General features: G+C 34.0%; 2 protein-coding genes across 10 annotated transcripts; one reads left to right on the plus strand and one right to left on the minus strand.

The window, feature by feature from the left end:
* The first annotated feature begins 7,274 nt into the window (after positions 1-7,274).
* Positions 7,275-13,288, plus strand: LOC136225929 (uncharacterized). Of its 8 annotated transcripts, none has more exons than XR_010687386.1 (9): positions 7,275-7,680; positions 9,172-9,348; positions 9,467-9,616; positions 10,393-10,494; positions 10,579-10,649; positions 10,840-10,907; positions 11,348-11,484; positions 11,910-12,251; positions 12,513-12,653. XR_010687386.1 is itself a non-coding variant. In XM_066014102.1 (7 exons), the coding sequence occupies exons 1-7, from the start codon at positions 7,480-7,482 to the stop codon at positions 11,401-11,403; spliced, it is 825 nt and encodes a 274-aa protein (XP_065870174.1). In that variant the 5' UTR covers positions 7,275-7,479; the 3' UTR covers positions 11,404-12,506. The 8 variants fall into 8 exon arrangements, 2 of the variants coding, with proteins under 2 accessions (XP_065870174.1, XP_065870173.1); XR_010687388.1 differs by having other exon boundaries at positions 11,910-11,976; positions 12,513-12,651; XR_010687390.1 differs by having other exon boundaries at positions 7,276-7,680; positions 11,380-11,484.
* A 308-nt stretch (positions 13,289-13,596) lies between these two features.
* Positions 13,597-18,387, minus strand: LOC136227960 (protein DA1-related 2). Of its 2 annotated transcripts, none has more exons than XM_066016763.1 (12): positions 17,878-18,387; positions 17,454-17,623; positions 16,201-16,288; positions 15,996-16,110; positions 15,588-15,708; positions 15,355-15,438; positions 15,065-15,184; positions 14,720-14,932; positions 14,579-14,641; positions 14,365-14,483; positions 14,151-14,209; positions 13,597-14,070 (listed from the first exon to the last, which is right to left on the minus strand). In XM_066016763.1, the coding sequence occupies exons 1-12, from the start codon at positions 17,939-17,941 to the stop codon at positions 13,751-13,753; spliced, it is 1,536 nt and encodes a 511-aa protein (XP_065872835.1). In that variant the 5' UTR covers positions 17,942-18,387; the 3' UTR covers positions 13,597-13,750. The 2 variants fall into 2 exon arrangements, with proteins under 2 accessions (XP_065872835.1, XP_065872834.1); XM_066016762.1 differs by having other exon boundaries at positions 17,454-17,647.
* Positions 18,388-19,984: the final 1,597 nt, after the last annotated feature.

Below are 19,984 nucleotides of genomic sequence, written 5' to 3' on the forward strand. Positions count from 1 at the left end.
AAGAAGAAGAGGAAGAAGAACAATGGAAGAAGAAGGAGAGAGGAGGAGAGAAGGAAGAAGAAGGTCAACTCAAAAAAAGTCAAAAAGTTTTTTTCCCAAAAATACCCCTGTGATTTAACAGATTTTCTGTCGTTTCCTTGATTTTGCTAACGGTGACAACCACGAGGTTGTGTTTGCAAAAAAAAAAAATACCACAGGTACCACATCGCAAATCGGCCAAATCACATAGTACGTTTTTGTAATTAACCCTTAAAACTATATATGAAAGGTATAAATCTTTTGTAAGTAAAAGTAATCTCAAGTTTATTTGAAGTAGTTATAAAGTGTTCATACAAGCATGAAGTGAGACTATATTTTATAATAAGTCAATAAACTTAAAATCGACCCAAGTCAAGTAATATGTTAAAGGGGTTGACATATTACTATTGAGACTTGCATGTAACAGTGTTTTCTGTCGAGACATAGATCTAATCTCACAAGCTTTAGATATGAAGATATCTAGACAGTTATATGGATCCGGTGAATGAGTTCATTAGGATTGGGACCCGACTTGAGATAACAGTATGGATAGATTTATCTAAGTGTCAACTGTTCTTCTCATTGGTGTTAGTAGGTATAAGTAATCCTCAGACTCAAACAATCATTAATTAGTGATTCTGGATTATGGAGTGTGATGTTTTGATTTTTTGTGAGCACAATCCACTACAGTGGAGGCCCTGGGGTGTGTGAGAGCAGGGTTGGGTATCGCATAAAGTAATTGCATGATAGTTAATGATAGATTGAGCATTCGTCACTCATGATAAATAGGAGATATATCCAAAGGGCCATTTGTGGTGAATTAACTGAAAACCTTGCAAGGTGATAGAGTTAAGAGTAGAAATGAAGATTTCACTTAACTTATCTTTCAGGGTTAATTCAACATGGATAAGTATAACAGACTATTCGTTATATGTAACATGACACGTTCCATGGTTATAAGAATTGTCTAAAGGATATAATTGATAAAGGATCGAATTATACTGGATCTAATACGGAAAGGTAACCGTCAGAATCAACCTGACTTCTTATCGCTCTAGGAGAATGTGACGATTCTGATAAAAACAGTCTGCGCACTCATTCCGTTATGTGTTTAGTTAAATAGGTTTGGTGAAATTAATTTAAATAAACATATACGGCTAGTTGCGGTAAAAACCTAATGGGTCACATATAGAATTAAGACCGAAGGACAGAATGATAATTTTGAGAGAGAGGACATGTATGGGCCGAAATTTATATAAGGGATTATTAAGTTGAATTAATTGATTTATTTAGATAATTATAATTGGATTATATTTATGGTTATATCAATTAAAGGCAAATATTAATTGGACAGTATAATTTGATTATATCTCTAAATTATTATCCTAACTTAAATCAAAGGATAATATTGATTGGATAATACAATTTTGATTATATCTCTGAATTGTTATTCTAACTTAATTGAAGTGCTTTAATGGGATTGGAGTTGTATTTATTTATTATATTTATTAAATAATAGTTATTTTAATAAATGCTTTATTTATTAGAAAAACCAATGGAATTGAAAATCTAATTAATTATATCTAATGGGAATAAGAGTTAGAAAAATCAAACACTATAAATACATCCCTATGTTGTATATTTCGGTCATTCCATTCTTAGAGAAGAAAAGTTCTTCATGTCTCTCATTCGATAAATTACCTTTTCCATTCCATTCGTTTCTTAGTTTGTGTGGATACCATTAGAGGCAATCTACTCTTGGTTGCTATTTGGTTGATTATTAATTTTCGTTTTGGTTTCTTGATTGTGTTCGTGACTGTGTTCGTGATTGACGTGACATCCACGTGAGCACTTCATTAGCAATAGTAGATAGTTCGTCAAACTAAAGGTATTTTGTTTAATCCCTCTTTATATGAAATAACGATTAACGGATCTTGGAAAAAAGGGAAATAGATAAAATAGATAAAATTTTATATTTCCGATGTGCATAGGCTTGTCTATTTTCCTTCAGGACTGACGTCCAGCTCGCCGAGCTAGAGGTCAATTTTTCCAAAAATATTTTTTTATTTCTTTCTTTTTCTTTTAATTTTCTTTTATATAATTTTATTATTTACAACCTTAGTCTAAAAACTAAATATAACATAAATAAATAAAATTTATTTATTGGGCCAACAATTGCCTCCTTCTTTTGCGTATAAATTGACTAGGATTGAAATTTTGTACACAAAAAACTGTATTTAGGATTTTTAAACCATATTTCTTTTATATATATATTTCTTTTCTTTTTTTTCTTTTTTTTACCGACTTCTTTTTTCTTTTTCTTTTATCATAAGAGCCTCGTTTGAGCTCATGGAAAAAAAAAATTGTACCGACAAAAATGCCAACTTATTTTGGCCATAAATGGTCTAATGGGCTATGTTGTAAGTACAAAATCATGTTATAAGCTCATGTAAAGATGTTCAATAACATCTCTACAAGAGAGATACGAGCTTCCATGTCAAGGATCTTATTTTCATGACTTTCTTTTCATATAATATAAAGTAATTGTAGACTAGAGTCTAAATAAATAAACAAGGTTAAGAATTAGAAACCTCGCGACTTATTTGGATGGTAGGAAAACTGAAGTAGAATGATGACAAGTAGAATCATGGATTGCAAAATTGTTCTTCTATTCGAGTTAGCAAACTCCATAGTGATCATAAGTTCTGGAGAAACATGAGTTGTTAGAAGAATCGTTGGAGGTATTTCTAGGGTGGATTCTTGATTAATCTATTGATCTTGTCTGCCCCCCAAACCATAGTTTTCTTCATCCTGGCTGACTTGCGAATTGCAGTCATAGAAAATATCTTCATTATTTTCCTGAGTTTCTGAAGCCGCTTCTTCTTTGATATCACAACTTTTCATAAAATCTTCCGATTTTAAAGACTTTGGGATATAAAGTACGAAGTCTAATGAATAATTCGTCAAAATCAGAAGTTCGATATGCTTTTGCGGTCTTTCAAAACACATCATCTATATTTTTAACGACCTTGAACCTACCTTTCACATTTTGTTTCGATTGAAATGCACAAGCTTCATGTATCGCATTTAGAAAAACCAAATTCACTGCATGTCCAATGCTCTTGTATCTATCTGATATTATGGCTAGATATTCGACATCGCTGAAACATTCCTTCACTTTGGTCAAAAATCAAGTCCATGATTCGTTACTTTCCCTATATCCAATCGAAAATGCAAGTGGAAAACTATGATTGTTACCATCTTAACCAACAACAACGAACAATATGCCAAGATATTTACCTTTTAAAAAGGTTCCATTAACATAAAGAACTGGACGTATATGTTTTTTAAACACTTTAATTGAAGCACCAAAAGCTAGGAAAAAGCATTTAAAGTGATCATCATCCTCAGTTTCAATATGTATCACCGTACCCCAGTTCTTAGCCTTCAATGTCGCACAGTAATCTGGTAACAACATATATGACTCTTCAAGTGAACCACTTTGAGCTTCTAACGCCCAACTTCTTGCTCTCCAAGCTTGCATGTAAGAGATGTTAATTTTGTAATCATGTTGAAAATCTTTAGCAATGTTAATTGGTCGGTACACTCGATTCGATAGATCAAACGTATCTCTAAGTAGTGTGTCTGAAACTCGTTTTCCCACATGTCTATGATGTGGTAATATTTGATCTCTTGGACAAGTGTGTCGATACATACCATCCATTCTTCGAAGCATGAACATTTCAGAACCCGATATCACAATACCTCTAGCTCGCCACTTACATTTTTCAACATGTACATCGAACTTTAAACACAAATTTGTTAGATTTGTACACCTTCCATTAGTACATATTCAAGATTACATGTTTCACGAGTGCATCTTGTAGTTCTCCTTTGTTTGTGAACATATCGTGCACATTTAAATCGAAGGCATCTTTATCTGCAAGTTTTTTAATAGCCAACACGGGTGCCTCAGGGGCCGCTAGAATCCACCGCAATGGATCAATCATTCTTCCTTATCTTTCTGATTCATTCTCAGTCGATTTTGGGACATGATCAACTCTCGCCTCTGTTTTGATACCACTAACTTCACTCCGCCATATACGTACTTCGTTTTGAACTTCTTCAACATCATAATCACTGGCACAATCATCACCGTGATACGCATCATAACCATCATCACCATCATCACCATTCAAAATCTGATTTTTCGTTATATCATCTAATCCGGGGATATATTGAACATTTCCATGAGTGTCAACTTCGGATATGGAAACATAACTTGATTGTAGAGGCACAACTTCTGGTCGTGTATTTTCTTCTTCGGGCCTACTCGTCTCCTTACGTTGTATGTCTATTCCTTCATCTTTTTTTCGCAGTAGAAAAGTAGCATATAGTGGAATCAAATTGGCCGGATTCATACATCGATAGTCTATGAAACACATAGCATCATTGTTATCTTCAATTGGTGCTACTCTTCCAAGAACTTTGTTTGGATCGTATGCCGACTGCATAGTCATATGTAGGTCAAATGAGGTTACATCAACACCTACCGAAGTGTAAAGTTTCTCTTTTAACTTTTTCAAATCGATGTTAGTTACAAAACGGAATAACTTCGATTGACCGCCCACGTATGTTATCTTATCTCAAACGGTTTTCCAATAATTGTGCCATGATAGCATAGAGGGAACAGTTCCAGTTGACATACTTCTGCATTTAACAAAAAAACACACATAACAAACAAACGCGACAATATAGTAAACACTACTATGAATGCGACGAACGCGACAACATTGAAAACACGTCATTGTTGTCGCGTTAGGTTCTAGTGAGGCAATGCGACAGATGCGACAAGTGTCGAAAATTGCAGATCTCGACTGCATTATGGGATTTTCAACAACATGCAAAGTTTCAATGGATTATAAGGTTTCAAAATGCATGAAACAAAACTATTTTCATTTGAATTTGACATAACATCTTATATACATCATCTTACACATCTGATATTATATTGAAATTGAAATGTAGGTAAAACTCAACACAAGACTTACATGAATTTGAATTGGATTGTTGGATGAACAAAGCTTTAGCACTTGGATTGAATTGTCTCTTGATTGTTGTCTAAATTGTTGTTGAAAATGAAAAGAAAGAAATGAAGGAAATGAGTTGCTGCTCTCGATTGTTTCTACAGGAAATGAGAATAAGAAATGTGAGAGTATTTTTGTCCAAATCAAGTAAAAGTGTCTAGATTGGTAAGAAGTGAGTGAACTAATCTTAATATGTAAATGAGTTTTCAAATATGCAAGGATTTGTAACTAACCCCGTGTAGATTTTACTAAGAATTTAACCAACTTTAAAAGCGCATTCCCAACGTTAAAACTTCACGGATATTTGACTAGTTTCAGTTAAATTTTTAGTAATATCTTTAATAATTTCGTTAAATTTTCACGAATTGAATTTCTGTTAAGAAGGCAAAGATTTAATTAACTTTAATAGAGTAAAGGGAAAATATTAATATCAAAAGAAGACAGAGACTAAATTATCATTTTGGATAAGTTAAAGGACTAATAGTTCATAGGGCGTTTGGTTCGCGCAGGAGTAAGAGAATATAATCAAGAAAGGAAAACAAAGAGAAAAGAATGGAATGACTATGAATTCTCTTATCTGTTTGTTTCTGTTCCACAAAGGGAATGATATACCACTTATTCCCTTTATGATTGTTTGGTTCAAATGAGGTAATAAATCAGGGTTGTATTTTTAACAATAATTTTTATACATACATGTGTCTCTATTAATAAAATATAATTAAAATCAATTAATTTAACCATTAAAATCAAAAGATGATAAAATAAAGGAAATTAAAATAAAAATAATCAAAGAAAATAATTATTTTAAAAAGAAAATAATTATTTTAAAATAATTAAAAATAAATAATAAAACTAAATAATATAATAAAAGAAAAAAATTGGTCAAAATTATTTTTCAGGATAAAAAAGTAAAAATAAATACGTACAATAATCAAAAGTGAAATTAATTTAGGGATAAAAAACATAAATAAATAAGTATAAGGACTAAAACAAAAATAAATAAAAAAGTAAAATTTAGTTAAAAATATTTTTCGAGGAAAAAATAAAAAATATATAAGTACAATGATCAAATGTGAAATTAACTCAAAAATAAAAAAATAAAAAAAATATATGGATCAAAATAAAAAAATAAAAAATAAAATAGAGAGTAAGGTAGTATAATTTTATTATACTATAACATGGAGTTTGTTATGTATGTAGGATAGGGATAAAGATAAAATAAGACATTTTACTATTTTGATCTTATTTAAACTACATAACATTAATTTGAGGGATAAGATGGACTTTTCCATCCTATTAAAATCACAAGAGCTTATCCACCTCCTTATACCAACCCCTCTTGGGCATAGATTTGAGGGATAAGAGGTTTATCTCTCATCTGTCTCACTCTCTTATATCTCAAACAAACACAGGATAACTAATCTTGTATTTTTTATCCTTATCCCACCTCTTATATCTCTTCTAACAAAAACCCCGTAAAAAGTGTAAAAGTTTGAAATTAATAAGAGAAGTGAATAGAATAGAACACCTTAATGGGGTTGAAAAATGAGACGAGAGGTGTTAAGGTAAACTAAAAATAATAAATAAAATAATTAAATTAATAAAATAAATACTAACAAAATGAGTGAAACATGTAATTTTTTTTTTTTTTGAAACCTCTAAAACAAACACCCCTAAATCCCTAATATTTCAAAAATAAAGAGTAGACGTGTAAATCTAGAACTGGATTTTAGGAATTTAACCGACTTTAAAAGCGTATTCCCAACGTTACAACTTCACAGCTGTCAATCACAACCCTCCGTCATGGGAAATTCCACTTGCACAGAATATTCCAAGCCGAATTTTCACATATTCTACCGTCCAAACACTCCCGTATCTTTCCCTCTACTGAAGTACGAAACAAAGCGTCAATCTCAGCCGTCAATATAGCTTACTCGTAGGTCAAACTCTACAAGTACAAAATTATAATCTTAAGTATCACTAATCAACGGCGGACGCTTCTTTGATTTAAGGTGACTAAACCGCCGCGTCGTACAGCTTCTCAGGAAGGTATTACCAACTCAAAACGACAGAATCTATTGGGTGCCGTGGTTAACATAAAAACGACGTAGTTTCGTGCTTTTGTAGGTTGCTCTTGCTCTTTGCTTTCTCAATAAGCAGATATATAATTTAATATAATATAATATTCATAGATAATAAAATTGAAAAATCGAAAAGCAAGCAAGAAGGAGAACGGAAGAATTGGAAGAACCATGTTTGTGGGGTTTTCTTATTCCTTTCTTTAGCGGATTAAAGTCGGTGTTTTTTGAAATTTCAAGCTTCAATTTTGAAGCTCTGTTTCTGAAGGGGATATTAGATTTACAGGGAGAGGAAGATGCAGACAGGAGCAAGAGTGGGAGTGGTTGTAGAAGGAGGGCCAAGGACTCTTAATTCGCAGCAAAATCAGAAAAAGCCATTGCAGCATCAACAGCAATCGCAGATCGGAACGGTTCCCCAGCTCATGGCAGGTGGAATGGCCGGTGCTCTTAGCAAAACTTGTACTGCACCCTTAGCTCGGTTAACTATACTCTTTCAGGTTTTTATTCAATTCCAAATCCTTTATTTGATGGCTTGTATAATTTCTATACCTATTCTTCTCCATGCTCATGTTATTGTATTTGGGTGTGCTTATTTGGTTTTTAGGTTCTTACTTAATTTCCGAATAATTTAGCAGTTGGGATTTTCGTTTTTCTAATTGTACATTCTAGTTATACCAGCGTCTTAACGATTGTAAAGTTGCAATTTTTAGAGCCGTTTGCTGTGTAGAAAGCGTTTGCCTATCTTCTCTTCTTCCCCATTGACACTATGAGCTTACAAGAACACCAAAAGCAAAAGGAGCTTATGGGAATGAAACAAACACGGAGTGGGAGGATGTGCTCTAAAATAAGAATTCTTCTCCGAAGCATGCCTTGCCATGTTGCACGCAGGAAGTTAAGAGAAGGAACTCACACAAAACATTAGCAGTATGTGGAGAGTGGTGTTAATGATTGGACTGGGAATTGGATTCTTATTTGGAATATTGACATAAAATTATTAGCTATTAGTTTGTCACAACTTCTTCTTCTTTGTGGTGGAAAACATTTGTGTATGGTTGTTATAATAGAGGCTATAGTTCGAATTTATAGGAACTTGCAATAGCTAGGATTAGAGGTTTTATGGAATGAATGGGAGCACTTTGTTTATCACAGGCTAGATTCAACATCTGGATGAAAAAATTATCAGCTGCCAACTTGAACTTCAAAATTACATGAATACTCAAAAGGAATCGTGCTGATGGAAAATAGTGATCTTTCTTGAATCTGAATCACTTAGATTTTGTCCCAACCCCTGCCACGTGGATCTTATGGTGACAGTTTTATGGTATTGATGAAGTCTGATAGAGTTTTTACTCTGGCGATTTGTCTTAAAGATTTGGGTGTTACATTCCTCTCCTGCGAGAGCATTATTCGGTTATTCTAATGCTTATCTTGATTTTTTTTTCAATCAACTTTTTCTCATTCCTTTTGTATTCATTCTCTACATGTGGGAGAGTGTATTATTTTCAGTTTGTCGCGTGTTCGTGGAATAAGAAGGCACTTCAATCAAATGTGACTTCTTCAGTTGATGTGTTGTGCTTACATTTCTAGTTTTGTCGCTCCATTATGTATGAGCTAATTCCTTAACTGTAGTTCTAATGCTTATCTTCATTTTTGTGGCATGTTCGTGGAATAAGAAAGTACTTCAATCAAATGTAGCTTCTTCAGCTGATATGTTGTATTTACATTTCTAGTTTTGTTGATTCCATTATGTATGAGCTAATTCCTTAAATGTAGTTCTGAGAGAATTTAGCATGGACAAGTTGAAAACTTTTGTAGTTCTCCCTTATTTTCTTCGTCAATTTTGGTAAGTTACAAATTTAGGTTGCCATTCCAGCATAAGCTAAAGCACGTTTTTTCCATCAAACCCTCTGTATATGTTCATATGAGTTGAATTGTGAGACACTCATATTTATTATTAACTCCTCTTTTACATGATATTGCCTTTGTAGGTGCAAGGAATGCATTCTGATGTTGCCACATTGAGAAAGGCCAGCATCTGGCATGAAGCTTCCCGAATATTTAGAGAAGAAGGATTTAGAGCTTTCTGGAAGGGGAATCTTGTGACGATTGCTCATCGGCTTCCGTATTCATCTGTTAACTTTTATGCATATGAGCACTACAAAAAGGTATCATAAAAACTGTACCAATGACTATTTGTTGTATGGTTCACATATATCAATAGTTGAAAACCTAAGGTCTACTACCCCTTTGTAGATTAAAATTGTGATGTGTATTTTCTTTCAGTATCTATACATGATGCCTGGACTGGAAAGGCATAGAGCAAATGTGGGTGGGGACGCCTTCGTCCATTTTGTAGGTGGGGGTTTGGCTGGAGTAACAGCAGCATCTGTTACGTATCCACTGGATCTAGTAAGGACGCGCCTTGCAGCTCAGGTGATTTCTCTAGTTTTAATTGTGACCACTTGTTGGGTTGTATTTCTTCATTTAGGTGATCTGTAGATTTATTTGGACTTGTAATGGTCAAAGCTCATCAAACATATTGCTTGATTGCACACAATCATTTTCTTTAAATATATGTTTGTTTGAAGTAATTTTTCAATGAATTATAAAATATCTAAAAAGAAAATCGTTATGAATTTTGATCATTCAAGCGACAATCTTCAAATTATCTGGCATGCACTAATAATAGCTATTATGGAGTTGTCTTTGTTGCTTATTTTGCATTTTCAGCCAACTGATATTTTCACAATTGAAAAACAGGATATAATGGAGTCCCTATATGTCTTGCATATGATAGGAATTTTCATATTGCAAGAGATTTTCATTCATATGTTTGCACCTCCTAGGTAATTTTGAATAAAATATTTATATTGGGCACCAGAAGAGGATTATTTTTTGCTTATGTCCTGTTTTTATACTACAGAATTAGTAGCTTTAAGTTTACTCATCTGTAGCATAGCGGTGCATTAGCTCTCTATGGGGTTCTTTTGCTTCATCAGGGGGACTCTGTTATATTGATGCCTTCATAATATGTTTTGTCTTTCTTTTAAGTTGCCGTTTCTCAGATCGCAACTTAAAATGGCTAAGAAAAAGTGAAAAAAAAGGTTCATCATATAAGCTGCTTAGCTGCTTGTAGTTATCGCTAACAACCAGTAATTTCTTGGTTTCTTTTGATTCCTTATTAACACATACGTTTTCCAACTCTACAGACAAATGTGATATATTATAGAGGTATTGGGCATACACTACGAACAATTTGCAGAGATGAGGGTGTTATGGGCCTGTACAAGGGTCTTGGAGCTACACTCTTGGTAAACGTCTGGTTATTCTATGACATTTATGCTGAATTTCCATCTTTAAACATGGTCTGACTCTGTTTACATGCTAATATTTAGGGTGTGGGCCCCAACATAGCTATCAGCTTTACAGTATACGAGACTTTACGATCTTCATGGCAATCACACAGGTAATCATCCAACTAGTTGTTTAGCATTATTATTTCCATAAACCTCATTTACTATTCCCTAAACCATACATTCAGTTGTAACCTATGAATTGTCCAGTGTGCACTTCACCAAAATTTACGCTAACCTTCTCATAATACTATCTGAACCCCAGTTTCAGTTTTATTCTATTAATTGACTGTTTTACTTCAGGCCTGGTGATCATACTGTTGCTGTGAGTTTGGCTTGTGGCAGTCTGTCAGGCATTGCATCCTCTACAGGTGAGTAATCTGAAACATGATAATTATGAGCATTTTCTGGCATATTTTGAGTTACCTCTCTTGTAATGTGAAATGGTGTGGTATATGATCTTTTTAAGTTGAAACCTGGTATTTATCCGTTAAATGCATGTTCACATGTTGATTCTGCACAGTAACTGCACATACTTGTTCGGTAGTTGCTTTTTTGGTGGCATGTTTCTCTTAAAAAGTCCTTTACATATGCTGTCTGCTCCAATCCTACTATAAGTAGGGAAGAGGAGGTGTTTAGACTACAACAGTTGTTCATACAGAACTTTTCCGACTGAATTGAGCTAGTAAAAATTTGAATTAGCCGATATTAGTTATTCATGAAGCTTTGGTTAAATTACTTGACTTTTATGTAATCAAAGTTTTTTTTTTTTTTTGGTGAAAAATGTAATCAAAGTAGTTAATCGTTGCAGCTGTTCACTATGCTTTTGATGCAGAGAAGCAGGGTGTGGTGCCAGCTCTGCATTAATTTCTAACCAAGACTGACCCATAGAGCCAGAGACCTGAATGGAGTTGTTATATATCTTGCATTTGAGATTTTATCAAGGAAGTTGAGGAGAAAACATTCATCTAACTTCACTTGTTTTTAATGGATAAAGGGTCAATGTGGCCCTTCAGCATCGCTCGCAGAGTCAATTTGCCCCAAAATGAAGTTTGTCAATTTGATCCTTCAACTTGGCCTCTTTTTTTTTTTATCAAATTAGCCCCAAGACGATAGGTGTCAGCATCAGAAATTGACATGTTTCGGAACAACAATAAATCATATCTCAACATTTTATGTTCGGATTAATTTGATAAAAAATGCCAAGTTGTGGCTTAAATTGGCACAAAATGATACCCATTTTTCATTTTAGGGAAAATGGATCCTGAGAGCCAAGTTGTGGGGCCAATTTGACCCTTTATCCTAGGAATATTACTTGCATTAACATCATTCTCCAACATGTCCTGTATAACTTGTCTCCCCAACCATTGCAGTTGATTCTCGCAAGTGAAATTGGTACTGTTTTCTCAGTTATCAATTGTGAGAGGTGGCCTCTTTGAGGTATGCTTCTCACTTCGGTTTCCTTTGTCAATTGCAGTATGGATATTGGATTCCTTCACGCTTGTGATGCAGTTGTCGTACGAATTAATCATAAGTCGGTACCGACTTTGTATTTTAAAATAAAGAGTTTATCCAAATGCAGACAAAAAGAGCTAATAATAGACTACGGTATACAAACTAGTTTTTGTTCATTTATTATCTTTCAATACTAAAGCATAAGAAGAACTTCCTGGAAGCTGCTCTAAGTCCAAAATCTCTTGGTGAGCTGGAACTCGGTATGTTCCATTTATAGCTTCTTTGAGATCATGCATTCTTATTTATTTTTCCGGTGGCATTCTTACTTGCATTGTTTGAAAAATTCATGATATACTGTTTTTGCATTGCTTGCTTCAATAAAATGTGTACCTGAAATTTGTCAGGGGGACGAGAACATAAGAAAGAAGTTTAGACCTAAGTACATGTAATTTTTTTAAGAATCTAGTGAAAGTAGTCATCCCAGAATGAACTGTATTAATGACGTTACATGTGACATGCAGCAACATTCCCTCTTGATCTTGTGAGGCGACGGAAGCAATTGGAAGGAGCAGGTGGGCGAGCCCGTGTGTACACAACAGGTCTTTGTGGTACATTTAAACATATAGTCCAGACCGAGGGCTTTCGAGGTTTGTATAGGGGCATAATGCCAGAGTACTACAAAGTCGTGCCTGGAGTTGGCATATGTTTTATGACCTACGAGATGCTGAAATTGGTTTTAGCAGATGTGACTGCCAAATTATAGTTGCTGTGAGGAACCAGCAGTTGAACTGTTATACAGTAGAAGCATCAAGCATCATGGTGGCTGATTTTGTGTATGCTACTGTGAGAAATATATTTGTTGGGTGTAGATATTTGATAGGTCCACATCTCAGTTGAGTCTCTAAGTGTACTCTTCAGAGTTTGCAATTCCATCAATGACACATTTCACCAGCTCCCCGGTTTCGTTTCGTTTCTTGTCGATTCACTCGTAACACACGACTAACACATTGAGTCTTGCAAGCTCAACTCGTCTTATTCCAAGATGGAGTGATTTCTTGAGCAGAGTTTTGTTTTAATATGTTTCCATATATTTATTTAAGATTTGACATTGTAAGAACCAATGGTACTCGTACAAAGGTTTAAACTTCATATTTGTCTGAGGTGTAGGTTTTTCTTTTTCTTTTCGTGTTTTCCTTAACTTCCTAGACCTTAGCCATTCCTTGAGCAGATTTTTGTTTCTATATTCGTCAATGTAAAAGACAGTGTTACAAGTATAATAGAATTCCAGGTTGATATATTCTGCAATGTTGGTTATGAGTTTCAAAATTGATCTGGAAACGATGAGTTCGGTTTTCCCCCCCTAAACTTAATCTCTTCAAATCTCTCTTTCTATATATACATGAACCAATTCATGTAGAGAATGCAAGTTGATTTTAACCAAACAATATAACACACTTATAAATATTCCATTAGAATTCTCATTATGTGTCTGTTTATTTCTATTTTTCATAATTATTTTTTGCATTTTAATTCTAAACCGTAAATAAAAAGTGTTTGGTAAAATTTTAATACATAAAAATCAGCTAATATATATTATCTAACATGTTAGACAAAGTCAACACATATTATTAAACTTAAGTAATTCTTGGACATGCATCATTCTAGTCAGGACCCCAAATAAAACCTAAAGGGGTTGCTGTCCAAACGATCCTTCGAAGGATCAAAATAATATAAAGTACATAAAACACCTTTGTTAGTATTACAATGGAAAATCCCCTGTAAGCTTGATATGATCCAAGGTTCGACGTAATCCGTACTTGTTCACAGCAGCATTTGCAGCCCTGAAACCTCCCCCATAAGCTGGTGAAGCATCGTTGGCGATTTGATGCATGAAAAACTCTCCCAATTTATTCTCTACGTTGGACCTTCCACCTTTTTTCGAAGACGATGATGAAGAGGACGAAGCTGCTGAAGTAGATGGCATCATCCCTTTTGATGGCAAAACTTCTGATTCAAGCCACATATATGACAACATTTGACATATGCCTTCCTCTACCTCCGGATTAAGATTACGGTAGCCTACATAGTTACGAAATGAACAGACAACTCTTCAAACATTTATTCTGTAACAACATTCAGATGAACATCTAGTTTTCTACCTTTAAGGCGCAACCATCCGTGCATCAATTCATGGGCGAGAATAGCACCTGTTAGTAATCTGCATCCAGCACAAAAAATTAACTAATGTAGATGTAGAGACAGCGATGATCACGAATTTTTATAAATTCAGGGACTAACTAGTGTATTTTGTCATACATCAGGGACAATGCAGAAGGAATTAACTAAATTTTAGTGAAAATTTTACATTATTACCTCGGAAGACCATAAAGTACAAGAATAGCTGTAACCTCGCAACTTTTCCGAGTCAGCTTTTGTGGTTGGCTTCTGATGCCAACAAGCCGATGGCTGCCAATTCGTGGCCTCCTCTGTATCTGCATATAATCAAAGAGCAGGCCAGAATGGTTCTTAACTTCAAGCCACCGAGTTAGCGAACAAGATAAAAGAGCACGGATGTTTGATTTCATACACTGGTAACAGTCTGCTCTTCTGAAAGGCATAGACCCCTTGTCTCCGGCATGTGATGGTAGCCCTGGAAGAAACGTAATCGAAGGGTAATTTCATGAAAATTAGTGTAATTAATTACATATAAGTGAAGAGGTAATATTACATTTTTCTCCCCAACAATAGCTTCATTTAGTGCTTGTCTTTCAACAAGAAGCATGGGAATTTGCTGATCCAGTTTCATATTCATTCCTTCATAATAGTCCCTGATGGCATGGTAAAGCGGTTGACAATCACCGGTGTCTGTAATAGCAGATTCCATGCATTCTAAGCACAAGCTCCGCCCATCTTCCAAACAATAATATCTTGCATTTCGAGACTTCAGGAAACAATGTCACAGAAAAGAGGGCGAAAAATGTATCAGCAAGAGAAGAAACACTATAAGACAGCCAATTGATTACAATGGTTAAAGAATGACAAACAGTTTCATTGAGCTACAATAGGAAAATACCTCCAAACGTTCACAACTACAGCATCGTGCTGTGTTATCATGCTCGTGAGATGGACAATATTTCTGGGACCAAAATGGATGGCATCTGTACTCTATCAAACCAGCATCATTTGTTGGGATCTGAAATTTGTCAAGTTAAAAGCTAATGTTATTAATGTGAGCACATTATAATATACATGAAAAACAGACACCTATATATATCAAAACAAAATTTAAACTTATCCTAGTTGACAACAAAAAATAACACAAAAGATCGGAATCAAACTTCATCTAAATAAGATTTTTCTTACATATTGGAAGCAGACTTCACATTTTGGATGAGTTAACTCTTTGAAACAAGACTTGTGATATGGATCTCTACCTGACAAAGAAAACTTGGATCAACAGAAAAAAGAAGATTCAGTTAACAGCTAGAGCAAACAATAGTTCTTCGGGTTATTTTAACAGGAAACTTTCAGAAACAAATAAATGACTTGACAGAGTAATCAATACAGTAAAATAAAAACCTGAGAGGAATAACTACCTCATTTTCTGTAATTGGGTATCCACAGGAAAAACATCTAAAGCACTCAGGATGAAAATATTTTCCCATGCATCCCAAATAATTGCCATAGCCGATATCACCATGGCAGCCACCACATAACCTGCAAGTTGCAAGAATAAACATTCACGAACAATCGCACCACTGGAATACTAAAAAAATTCAAGCTGCAAGCACATACTCTTTTATTTTCCTTTTATGAGCAATTTCTTTAATTTTAAAAATTAATAAAGGCAATTAAAACTTGTGAAGGAAATAATTGGCAACAAATATAAAATAAGAGTTACAAGCACGCATACAACCCAGTGAATCTTTTGTGATTTCAGAAACAAAAAGGAGACAAACATAACATAATGTTAAACTAATCTGCAGCTATGATTCAAATTCTACCTATAACCCCTGTGATAATATTGTGGAGGGTATTGTGGAGGGGCATAAGTTGGGTATCCCGGTGGAATAAGGTTATCCTGAAGTGGCCAATCATTATCTGTTCCCCATTTATATCCTGCAAAAATGTCAATATTCAATACAAGCTAAAGACAATTCACAGAGTGAATGACAAAAGCATAATAGCCTGATAAGGATGAAAACTTACCACCAGGTCTCTTCCAATCTTCAGATTGAGAAAGTTGCATGGTATGATCTGATTCCTCCTTCTCTTTATCAGCTCTGGGGCACTCATCCTAATGACATTACACATCAGAGGATAAAAAAGGTTTTTCCTGTCTCTTTTTTTTCTTTTTCGAAATTTTCTAATGAACCAATTCGTAAAAGCTTCGAAGGGCTATTCAAAGGAAGTTATTTTGCTTTTCACCATTCATCTAGTTATATCCCATTGTAATGATGGAAGCAACATAGGTATGCTGCTCTAAAGCAGCCACATATTAGGCAAACATGATTGAATTAACATTTAACTGATAAAAACAGAAATTTTTACTGTAACAATGATGCACAACAGGCTACTATTCAATCTACCACATGTAATAAGTGAAAGAGGCAGCCCTTTAATTTAATAAAGTGGCAAAGGGATGTAGTGGTGAGAGGTAGGGGTAGACCTAAGCAAACTTGGAGGAGGGTGATCGAGAGTGATATGAGTTTATTAGGGATTGAGGAGAATATGGTAGTGGATAGGACAGAGTGGAGGGAGAGAATTTGTGTCGCTGACACGACTGGATTGCACGGTTTTATATGATGGTTCATGTTAGCCGACCCCGAATCATTTCGGGACTAAGGCTTTGTTGTTGTTGTTGTTGTATTACAATCTTTTACATATTAATTCTGAAAATAAAATATCTTCCAAGCTCCCCAGCATGTGGAGCTGACAGCCAAAGATCTAACTTCCTAAAATTTAATCTAAAGTGTAGAAGTATTGTAAGGAAAGCATAGCATAAACCGAGTGGCTTGCACATGAACTGGAAAGTGTGGAAATATATAAATATGGATTGGAAAAAGAATATGTGGTATGTATGACAACTTAATAAGCAAAAGTCCCAGTTTGGTAATGCAAGTGCCATTTAAAAAGATAAGGAAAAAAGAAAGGACTAAAAAAAAGTAGGCAGGATAAGAATAATATTAAAAATAAAAGCACAAACATCTATAACAATTCTAAAAGCAATGGTAACAAGCAGATTTGCCACTCAATTTACAAGTTGCAGAAGAATCTAAAAACTAACTTTTGAAGATTTTCTTATTGTGAATATTAAAGTATACATCATCTCGATCATGAGAATAAATACTTTGCATATGCATCATTCGACAGGTAATCGCGATCACAAACACTAACTATAAAAGTAAACAGGGAAAGAAAAAAGTGAAAATGACACGTGAAAAAAGGAATAGTATAGTTACCAAAGATCTGGAGGGTGCACGCCAACTGACCATGTTTTCCTCCCCAAGAAGCTGAGGATGACGGCGGCTGCTGCTGCCTCCGCCGCCCCCTCCTCCTCCTGCTCCTACTGCCCGACTAGGCCCACTTTTAAAAAGCTTACTGAGCCATTTCATAAACCGAGATTTCCTCTCTGCGTATGAAGAAACAAAGTCCCCTGAGTTCCAATACAAACCCACACAAATTCAAATAACAGCAACAATCAGTAAAATTAATACACACTTAAACTTCAAAACTTAATCAGGATTTCGAATTGATGATTTAGAACTTAGATTCAAAATTAGAGAAAAACCAATATCAAAATTGAAAAGTGCAATTCATTGAGCAATTTCATCAAACAGGATGGAGACAAGAACAATAAACAATAAAAATTACAATAAATCGTACCATAAACACAAGGATTGGATATATGGTTGACACCTGAAGAAGATAATGAGGATGATGGAGCCATAGTAGGAACCAGAGGAAGTAATAAATCGCCGGAATATGAAAAGGGCAACAAAATTCAAGGCAAGGAAATGAAAACGACAGAAGGAGAGAAGGAGAGAAAAGAAGGGAATGAAGAAAAGGGGGGAAGAGTGGAGGGAACAACGCAATAGGGACATGGTTGATTAAAAAGGGAGGAAACAAAAGAATCTGAAAGAGAGAAAGGAAGTGAAGAGAAAGACAGATTCTTGGCTTGAGGAAAGCAAGGGAAAAAAATTAAAATAAAAAGAAAAAGAAAAGAGCTTTAAGGATAGATGGCGAAAAGATGAAATGGTGTGGGGAAGAGGGGAATCTGCTGAGGCGGAGGAATATAAAAGTGAGGCTCAATGGCTCAGAATCGACTGAGAAAGACCCAAAGATTGAATTTTTATTTCTCCCTTTTCAGCACCAATGCGGTGGATTGGTGCTGGAACAGGATCACGAATTTTTCTTTCTTTCTTCTTTGTTTTTCAAAGGAATTTTTGCCGGGTAAAGGGATTTGGGTTTTGAAAACCCTTAGATTTTCTTTTAATTACGCAAGTGCCATTGCAAATGAAAAGACTTTTTTTCCATAGTGGGCCTTGTTCTATATAAGTCATAAGTCAATCATAAATGGTGTATTATAGTTTCTTCTATTCTTTTTGGATTTGTTCGCTTTTAATGTAATTAGAAGGTACCCTCATATTTCAAAAAAAAAAAAAAAAAAAATTTGTTTATTATAAATAATTTTGTTTCACACAATATATTAATATACATATTGTGGGGAAATAAAGGGGAAAATTATTTAGCATATTGATCAATGTTCATTCTAAAAAATGAAAAAAAAAACAAAAAACATTAAAAATAAATGAAATTAATATGAATTTCCTAATACTTTCTCTGTTTCATATTACATGTTTTGGTGGAGCGGATATTGGGAAAAAGACATGAAACAAAAAAACGAGACAATAAATTATATTCTAGTCCATTTGGTCACTCTTTAAATTTTTCATTCATTTCTTCTTTTTTATCTTTGTTTTTCCTTTCTCGTTTTTTTATTTCCGTTTACTTTAATGATAAAATAGTTTAATAATTAGTATTGTTAGAGCAAAATATAAATTTAACTACCTAATATTTTATATAATTTTAGAAAGTCAAACTTTTTTTTATGAAAAAATTAAAGTCAAATATCCAAGTACATAAGTGCAGTAAAACCTCTACGTATGAATACTCTATATAGGAATAACCTCTATTTTGTTATAAAAAAAACTCGGTTCTATTACCAAACTCTATTTAGTAATAACCTCTCAATTGTTATACAAATAGCTCGGTCCCAAGTATATTCCTATATAGAGGTTTTACTGTATAACACATTATGAGTTAGAAAAAGTAAGGTTTCTATAAATCCAATCCAATAAAGCAGAACATGAAATCATTTCATTTACCCAACTCATTTTATATTTAGAATTATTCTTCTTATCTATTCACCTAAGTATCATATTCTTATTTATTTCAAGTTAATTATTCGAATTAAGTCAAATCCCATATCTATCACTACTAATTATATTGTTTATTACTCATTTTTAATTAGTAAATAGGTGGACAATCTAAGAACATGCTAATCTTCAAGATGAAGATCATCAAATAAAGATTCTATTTCAAGGATTCTTTTCAATTTTTATACATGGGGCTTCTTGATACGGATCGGTCTCGAACTGAGAATTTTAATCTTTAATCCACAAAAAAAAAAATCTTCACAAACCTATGCTTTAAGAAGTTAATCCCAAAGTTTGATAAAAGTTCTCAACAATGGAGGCTAGAAATATCCATAATCATCAAAATTGTGTTTCATTACAAAATAAGAAGCTTATATATCTCCCCTTAAGTTAGGTGGTGAAGATACTAATATACCCCCACTAGAGTTACAATTAAAGAAGATGAGAATGATAAGGGACAGTTTGGTCAAAGCACCACAATCAAATTGATTGAGCAGATATCAGTTAGCTATTAATCAGTACATAGTTATCTATTATTTGTATTTCAAATAGAT

This window comes from Euphorbia lathyris, chromosome 4, assembly GCF_963576675.1.
Source record: "Euphorbia lathyris chromosome 4, ddEupLath1.1, whole genome shotgun sequence".
Classification (NCBI taxonomy): domain Eukaryota; kingdom Viridiplantae; phylum Streptophyta; class Magnoliopsida; order Malpighiales; family Euphorbiaceae; genus Euphorbia; species Euphorbia lathyris.

What these genes read in the sequence shown, in the direction of transcription:
- LOC136225929 (XM_066014101.1), top strand. Translation starts at nt 7,480, where the DNA reads ATGCAGACAGGAGCAAGAGTGGGAGTGGTTGTAGAAGGAGGGCCAAGG. An exon ending in GGACGCGCCTTGCAGCTCAG is followed by an intron (nt 9,617 to 10,392) that starts GTGATTTCTCTA and finishes CCAACTCTACAG; the next exon opens with ACAAATGTGATATATTATAG. An exon ending in AGGCATTGCATCCTCTACAG is followed by an intron (nt 10,908 to 12,512) that starts GTGAGTAATCTG and finishes TGTGACATGCAG; the next exon opens with CAACATTCCCTCTTGATCTT.
- LOC136227960 (XM_066016762.1), bottom strand. Translation starts at nt 17,941, where the DNA reads ATGGCTCCATCATCCTCATTATCTTCTTCAGGTGTCAACCATATATCC. An exon ending in AGATTGGAAGAGACCTGGTG is followed by an intron (nt 16,111 to 16,200) that starts GTAAGTTTTCAT and finishes ACATTTTTGCAG; the next exon opens with GATATAAATGGGGAACAGAT. An exon ending in AAGAGCAGACTGTTACCAGT is followed by an intron (nt 14,484 to 14,578) that starts GTATGAAATCAA and finishes GATTATATGCAG; the next exon opens with ATACAGAGGAGGCCACGAAT.